At 43.7% G+C, this 8,172-nt stretch overlaps 1 protein-coding gene across 1 annotated transcript in view; it reads left to right on the forward strand.

The window, feature by feature from the left end:
- The window catches only part of myo10 (myosin X), a 116,701-nt gene extending 112,663 nt beyond the window's left edge, over positions 1-4,038 (forward strand). Inside the window, exons 40-42 of the mRNA XM_072441778.1 lie at positions 123-608; positions 3,057-3,248; positions 3,841-4,038. Of these exons, the coding sequence (XP_072297879.1) occupies positions 123-608; positions 3,057-3,248; positions 3,841-3,951 (789 nt within the window). The 3' untranslated portion in view covers positions 3,952-4,038. The remainder of the gene's footprint in view (positions 1-122; positions 609-3,056; positions 3,249-3,840) is intronic.
- Positions 4,039-8,172: the final 4,134 nt, after the last annotated feature.

Consider the following 8,172-nt stretch of genomic DNA (forward strand, 5'->3'; position numbering starts at 1 on the left):
TTCCCCCAAATTTGCTAAGCATTGTAATAAACCATTGCATTTCCTCTGACTTCTCTTTTCTCTTTTAATGTAAAACCCTTTAATGTTTTTAAATAAACAACGATTCATCTTGTACCCTGCAGGCCCACGAGGCAGTGATCCGAGGCCAGTACCCGGCCCCAGAGGAGACCCTTCAGTTCCTGGCCGCGTTACGCTCGCAGTACCTCCAGGGCGACTCCTCGTCCCAGACCTCGCCCCCTGAACTCGCCCAGGTCTTCCCCATGTCCCGCCTGCGCACCCGGGTCCACAACTCCGCCAAGACCTTCGCCCCCGGAACCAACAGCTCCGGCGGGACACTGGAGCGCTCCGGCACGTCCGAGAGGAAGAGGTCCAGCTTTTTGGACGGCACCCTGAGGAGGAGCTTCAGGAGCGGGTCCATGAGCAAGCAGAAGCTGGAGGAGGAGAGCAGTCTGGAGGCGTGGATGAGGGACGAGGAGAACACGCTCAGGGCCAGTGTCCAGGACAAGTGGAAGAAGCTGCAGGGCATGAACCAGGAGCAGGCCATGCTCAAGTACATGTCTTTGGTCAAAGAGTGGCCCGGGTACGGATCCACGCTGTTCAACGTGGAGGTGAGACAAACTGACCAACAGCAGCTGTTTCACTATTTAACAGGAGGTTTAGAGTGTGGGTGCTGAGCTCCTACTGGCTTTTGCTAATCTAGACGACAACAACAACAGAAATTGCAACAAGACTAGATGTAAAAAAAAGGATTCTTACTCTTTGTTTAAAAAAAGCAGAACTAAGTAACATTTTCACATTATTAAACCTCTTTGTTTGCCTCTGTGTTGGTTAATTATGTATTTTCGGGGGGTTGGAAGTGTCCGTTCTCGCCCCCTGCTGTCTCTGGACGGAAAAACAACCTTGCAACATTTGCCAACATGTTTTAGAGCAGTGGTCCCCAAACTACGGCCCGAGGGCCAGATCCGGCCCGTTGGGCCTTTCAATCCAGCCCGCCAAGCTTGTCCAAGTTATATTAAAAATTAAAAATATATATATATTTATTTTTTTTGCCGTAGGCTTTATTAGACAGTAGATGGAATGAGAAAGAAAGGAAGGGGAATGATGAGAGAGAAAGGAGGACATGCAGCAAATATCGGAGTCGGGATTCAAACTCACGATACTGTGACTGGCCGTTCATTTTACCTTTTTCCTGTAATGCCCACATTTCCCCAAGAGATGGCACTGTTCCCTCTAAGCTGCGCAGCTGCGCACTGCTCGCACATCGTGCACTGCTCGCACTGCTCGCACTTAGTGCGCGCTAAAGAAAATCTATGGCGCGCAGAAAATAAAATTCACCACAAACGGCCACCGGGGCCAATCAAGCAGGAAGCGTAAATGTTTGACACACTGAAGAAGACTCTAGTGGACAGTAGAAGACTCTTGTGGACAGTAGAAGACTCTAGTGGACAGTAGAAGACTCTTGTGGACAGTTGAAGACTCTAGTGGACAGTAGAAGACTCTTGTGGACAGTAGAAGACTCTAGTGGACAGTAGAAGACTCTAGTGGACAGTAGAAGACTCTTGTGGACAGTTGAAGACTCTAGTGGACAGTAGAAGACTCTTGTGGACAGTAGAAGACTCTAGTGGACAGTAGAAGACTCTTGTGGACAGTAGAAGACTCTTGTGGACAGTAGAAGACTCTAGTGGACAGTAGAAGACTCTTGTGGACAGTAGAAGACTCTTGTGGACAGTAGAAGACTCTAGTGGACAGTAGAAGACTCTAGTGGACAGTAGAAGACTCTTGTGGACAGTAGAAGACTCTTGTGGACAGTAGAAGACTCTAGTGGACAGTAGAAGACTCTTGTGGACAGTAGAAGACTCTTGTGGACAGTAGAAGACTCTAGTGGACAGTAGAAGACTCTTGTGGACAGTAGAAGAGTCTTGTGGACAGTAGAAGACTCTAGTGGACAGTAGAAGACTCTTGTGGACAGTAGAAGACTCTTGTGGACAGTAGAATAGTCTTGTGGACAGTAGAAGACTCTAGTGGACAGTAGAAGACTCTTGTGGACAGTAGAAGAGTCTTGTGGACAGTAGAAGACTCTAGTGGACAGTAGAAGACTCTTGTGGACAGTAGAAGAGTCTTGTGGACAGTAGAAGACTCTAGTGGACAGTAGAAGACTCTAGTGGACAGTAGAAGACTCTTGTGGACAGTTGAAGACTCTAGTGGACAGTAGAAGACTTGTGGACAGTAGAAGACTCTTGTGGACAGTAGAAGACTCTTGTGGACAGTAGAAGACTCTTGTGGACAGTAGAAGACTCTAGTGGACAGTAGAAGACTCTAGTGGACAGTAGAAGACTCTAGTGGACAGTAGAAGACTCTTGTGGACAGTAGAAGACTCTAGTGGACAGTAGAAGACTCTAGTGGACAGTAGAAGACTCTAGTGGACAGTAGAAGACTCTAGTGGACAGTAGAAGACTCTTGTGGACAGTAGAAGACAGTAGATAATTAATCATTATTTAATGCATTTGGAAAACAATTTGTACATTGAGCCTTGCATTTGTTGCTTTGTTACAAGTTACAGGTCAAATCTTGCGTGTAATTTATAGTAATTAATTAGTTCACACAAACACCATATTTTCCTGGCCCGGCCCCTCGGCCAAATTTTAGAACCCAATGTGGCCCTCAGGTCAAAAAGTTTGGGGACCACTGTTTTAGAGTGTGATTATACGGCTTTATTATGACAAAAAAAGAAAAAAAATGTGTCTTTTTTCTGACACTGTATTTTCATCAGGGAGACACAGGGGGCGCTCTAACGCCAGAATGACTTAGTTCTGTTTTAATCGAGCAAAAACTCCTCAAAGAAACCAGCTCACTAATGTTCAGTTCAGTTTGAAAAGTGTCCCACAGTTTCACCCGATGGACAAACTAAGGACAAATGTTGCGTGAACGCGGGGCTTTCAGCTCAACACGAGGGGGCAGAAAATCAAACTATAAATTGGAATATGTGGAATATCAGCTGCATTCATAGGCGGTACGTTTCCTGATCTAAAGCGCGTGTTTGTTGTGTTGCGGTGCAGTCTGGTGACGGAGCGTTCCCGTGTGACCTGTGGCTGGGCGTGAGCAGAGAGGCCATCTCCGTGTACAAGCGTGGGGAGCCCTGGCCCCTGCAGGTGTTCCCCTACGAGCAGATCCTGTCCTTCGGAGCGCCCCTGCCAAGCTCCTACAAGATCACCGTGGAGGGACGAGAACTGGTCTTCGAGACGCAAATGGTTTGTATTTTGACCATGACAGAATTTGAAAAACATATAACGCTTTTATACAGGTTATACTTTAACTAAACTCATATTAAGAAGTGCTGGATAGTGTAAAATACCCTGAAAAGACATTGTATTCACTAGATAGAGATAAAAAGATGCACACTTTATTAAATTATTTAGACATACTAGTTTTTTTTTACAGTAAGGAGTATCAGTAACAGTACATTGCAGTGTGAAATGGGAATGAGACTGGGGAATGACATACAGCATTCAAGAGCCAGATTGGAACTCGCGATGCTGCTGCCAGCCACACACAGCCGGCATATGTGCTGTCCACTCAACCACAAATGGCTCAAGCTTAATATTTTTAATGCTTTGGAATTGTTGCTGTCTCAGGTTTAGGCCTGAGGACGGCGTTGTAAATGGATGACAGGTTGTAGCTTAGACCTCATTTCAGTTCTGAGCTAGACAAAGACTGAAGTTACTTGGACGAGTGGTGGAATATATCATGGATTAGTAAAAGTGCAACATAAATCATTTGGAGATGAATATTAAATGTTACATAAATGTACAGAAGCTTATGAAGCCTCTTTTCTGCGCACAGGTGATGGACATAGCCAAACTGATGAAGGCCTACATCAGCATGATTGTCAAGAAGCGCTACAGCAACTGTCAGTCTGTGAGCAGCCACGGCAGCCAGAGCAGCGCCTGGTGAAGCCTCATGAAGCCCTGTGAAGCCTCATGATGCCCGGTGAATCCTCGTGAAGCCTCATGATGCCTGGTGAATCCTCGTGATGCCCGGTGAATCCTCGTGAAGCCTCATGATGCCCGGTGAATCCTTGTGAAGCCTCATGATGCCCGGTGAATCCTCGTGAAGCCTCATGATGCCCGGTGAATCCTCGTGATGCCCGGTGAATCCTCGTGAAGCCTCATGATGCCGGTGAATCCTCGTGATGCCCGGTGAATCCTCGTGAAGCCTCATGATGCCCGGTGAATCCTTGTGAAGCCTCATGATGCCCGGTGAAGCCTCATGATGCCCGGTGAATCCTCGTGAAGCCTCATGATGCCGGTGAATCCTCGTGAAGCCTCATGATGCCCGGTGAATCCTCGTGAAGCCTCATGATGCCGGTGAATCCTCGTGAAGCCTCATGATGCCGGTGAATCCTCGTGAAGCCTCATGATGCCCGGTGAATCCTTGTGAAGCCTCATGATGCCCGGTGAAGCCTCATGATGCCCGGTGAATCCTCGTGAAGCCTCACGATGCCCGGTGAATCCTCATGGTGCCCCGTGAATCCTCGTGAAGCCTCATAATGCCCGGTGAATCCTCGTGAAGCCTCATGATGCCCGATACATCCTCGTGAAGCCTCATAATGCCCGGTGAAGCCTCATGATGCCCGGTGAAGCCTCATGATGCCCGGTGAATCCTCGTGAAGCCTCACGATGCCCGGTGAATCCTCGTGAAGCCTCATAATGCCCGGTGAAGCCTCATGATGCCCGGTGAATCCTCATGAAGCCTCATGATGCCCGGTGAAGCCTCATGATGCCCGGTGAAGCCTCATGATGCCCGGTGAATCCTCGTGAAGCCTCACGATGCCCGGTGAATCCTCATGGTGCCCCGTGAATCCTCGTGAAGCCTCATAATGCCCGGTGAATCCTCGTGAAGCCTCATGATGCCCGATACATCCTCGTGAAGCCTCATAATGCCCGGTGAAGCCTCATGATGCCCGGTGAAGCCTCATGATGCCCGGTGAATCCTCGTGAAGCCTCACGATGCCCGGTGAATCCTCGTGAAGCCTCATAATGCCCGGTGAAGCCTCATGATGCCCGGTGAATCCTCATGAAGCCTCATGATGCCCGGTGAAGCCTCATGATGCCCGGTGAAGCCTCGTGAATGCCTGGTGAACCCTCATGATGCCCAATGAAGCCTTGTGAACCCTCATGATGCCCAATGAAGCCTTGTGAAGCCTCGTGATGCCCAATGAAGCCTTGTGAAGCCTCATGATGCCCAATGAAGCCTTGTGAAGCCTCGTGATGCCCGGTGAAGCCTCATAAAGCTTGGTGAAGCCTGGTGACTCTGCTCTGTACAGACTTTTACATGAACCAGTGAACGAATGGACGAATGAATGCTGGACAAGAACCAGGAGCTCTTAAGAACCTTCCACAAACTGAGAGCACAGGTTTGGACACACAGATGTAAAAGAAAACCATGGCTGGACTTTGAAACGTGTGTCCTTGAAATGTCTTATTCACAAAGTGCTTCTGTAAAACGTTTCTAATCCATAAACAGGAAAAAAGCTGATATTTGACAAAAGAATCAGCTTTTTCAAATGTGACTTATGCTACGCCCTGTTCAAATTATAGCATTAAAATGAGTTGATCTTCTGTAACTCTATTATAATTACATCTACTACGCAAAGTTTATCACGTCAGGAATACTAGCAAATTAAACAATAAATAATAAAACACAAACAGTTTGCCTAGAAAAAGAACAATTGTAATGCTAATTGCCAATGCTAACTGACATCGCTTTATTTTTCTGTTAGCAAATGCCTTTAGCGTCTACGGTGGCTCTGGAAGGACAAACGTTGCTTAAAATAGTTAGCCGAGTTGTCTATCTATGAAACATGTTTGAATTGTCACTGCAATTATCAAACCAAAGAGTCCATTTGAGTTTGAAGTGTGGATTTAGAATGTGTTTGGTTTCGATCGGCCATTTTAAAAGTGTGATTTTTGAATGTAGGAAAAAAAAAAGAAAAAGAAAAAAAAAAGACAGTGAAATTGGAGACTTAAAATTGTTCTGAAAAAACCTCTGGGATGATCTGTCCATTGTAAATAATGCCACTGTCGTCGTCCCAGGCATTTCAGTTTGTGTGTGTTTTGGTGCCGAGTTCAACTTTTTAACAGATTCCAAAGGTGCTCGTTCTTTTAAACTGTGTTGTGTCAATCGTCAACTGTTATTACATAAATATACATGAATATATGGTGTGTTAACTATTCCATTTTCTTATTGTGACATTTTTGAAAAGCAAACAGGAGCTTCGATGTAGCTAATTTCCAAAAACATAGCTAATTGTTCTTTTTTTTGACACTCATTGTTTGTTTGTTTGTTTGTTTGTTCTATAGATGGCTGCAAACAATGTTCTCTTTTTTTGGTAGATTCCCTAACAATGTGGTTCAAAAATATTCTCATAACAAAAGGTTTCATGAGTTACAGTCATATATATATATATATATATATATATATATATATATATATATATATATATATATATATATATATAATATATACAATTTCAGAATTTTAATAATTCTGAAACCCATGAAAATATTTTTGTTCAATTATACAGGGATTAAAACATATATATAAGTGGCCAAATATTGGTATAAATTGGATTAGCCCTGCCATCTGCAATAATAATAATACGAGAAATGTTCACAACTTTAGTTCCTTTCTGCTTTTCCGATTGTTCCACGTATGCTGGCATCCGCTATTATACAAATTGGCTATTTGTTTCCTTTTTTAAACACCATGTATTTCAATATAGAGTCCACAACCTGCATATTCTGTCTTTAGCCTTTAGCAACGCAACATTCCCGGTTGTTTCGCTGGAACGCCGCAGGCGGCAGATCCATCCAAAGACGGCTCAGCTTTTCCCTCTCAGTGCCTTGTTGTAAATAATGTACACTTATTTTTTTGATGTGTGCTCTTGTTTTTGGTATTATGTGCAATTTTATATATTATTATTTGTATTATTATTATATCTATATTTGGTATAATCATTGTGGCTGTACATTTTATTCTGCAAGTCTTTTGAAAATGTACCTCAAGCTTCAGAATCCTGTATTTTTCTCTGACGTAGTAAGATTTGGCATTTTCTATTTGTATTGACTGTGCTGTGTATGGAAATGGTGATTCTGACAATAAAAAGAATACAAAAATGTTTTTAATGGTTTTGTGGAAGGTTTTGTAGTGTTTTCCCTATTTAGAGTTAGAAACAGTTGAATGTGTTCATCTAGTTTGTTCTCTTTTGAAACTCTTTCTGGTCTGGACCCGGCCTGCGTGATGGAGACATGCGGTGTAGGCCATATGCTGTATGTGGAGGTTACCATCACCACCAAAGATAAGGGTTCCCTCAGAGGGGTTTGCAATCAGGTCTATGACTTTCATATACTTTTATAAGTATTAATAAAAATATATTAAAGTCAAAGACCTGATGATGCCTTTGATCAATAAAATGTCATCTTTATGTTCAATGTTAACAACATTATTCAAAAGCTATTCAACAGACCAACAGAGCTGCTCCTTCTGTTTGGCCTTTTATGAGGAATGATATAGTTTATACAAAGTTATAATATAGTTTATTATAACCACATGTAGTTTGTGTTTTATGTAATTGAAATGGTTTTACGTAATATCTCCTCCTGAGTGGCTCCAGCTCCACTGTCTGTCTCGCGTCCCCCTCTCCATCCGAGGGAGTCGGATCTCTCCTTCACTAAGGAAACCTTCAGGTTTAGTATTTTTTCCTGGCCGAAGGAGGAGAGTACCAAGTCCCTATGAGCATGGTTTATCTGTTTTTCACTGTTATTGAATGCATGGAGCTGAGTCTGACACGGCCAGGGCCCAGAATTCAATTCAATGTATTTTTGTAAGGTCCAAAATCACAACAGTCCATCCGGAGCAGACCCTCCCGCCACAAGAACAGTTTCTTTCCCTCTTTTCCCTCATGAACACTTCTTAAACACTGCCACTTTAACCACTTTCTGCACTACAGTATATATGTAAAGTCAACTGTAAACCTGTGTACATAGTAAGCCTATTTTGATTCTTATTGTTTATGTTATAGCAGATTTGTATTGTTTTTTATTCATGACTTTGTATATGTTGTTTTATCATTGTTCATTGTTTTATGTTGCACCGAATCACCAAAGCAAGTTT

This window comes from Eucyclogobius newberryi, unplaced genomic scaffold (assembly GCF_026437365.1).
Source record: "Eucyclogobius newberryi isolate DKJ021-1_F unplaced genomic scaffold, fEucNew1.0.hap1 SCAF_12, whole genome shotgun sequence".
NCBI classification, from domain to species: domain Eukaryota; kingdom Metazoa; phylum Chordata; class Actinopteri; order Gobiiformes; family Gobiidae; genus Eucyclogobius; species Eucyclogobius newberryi.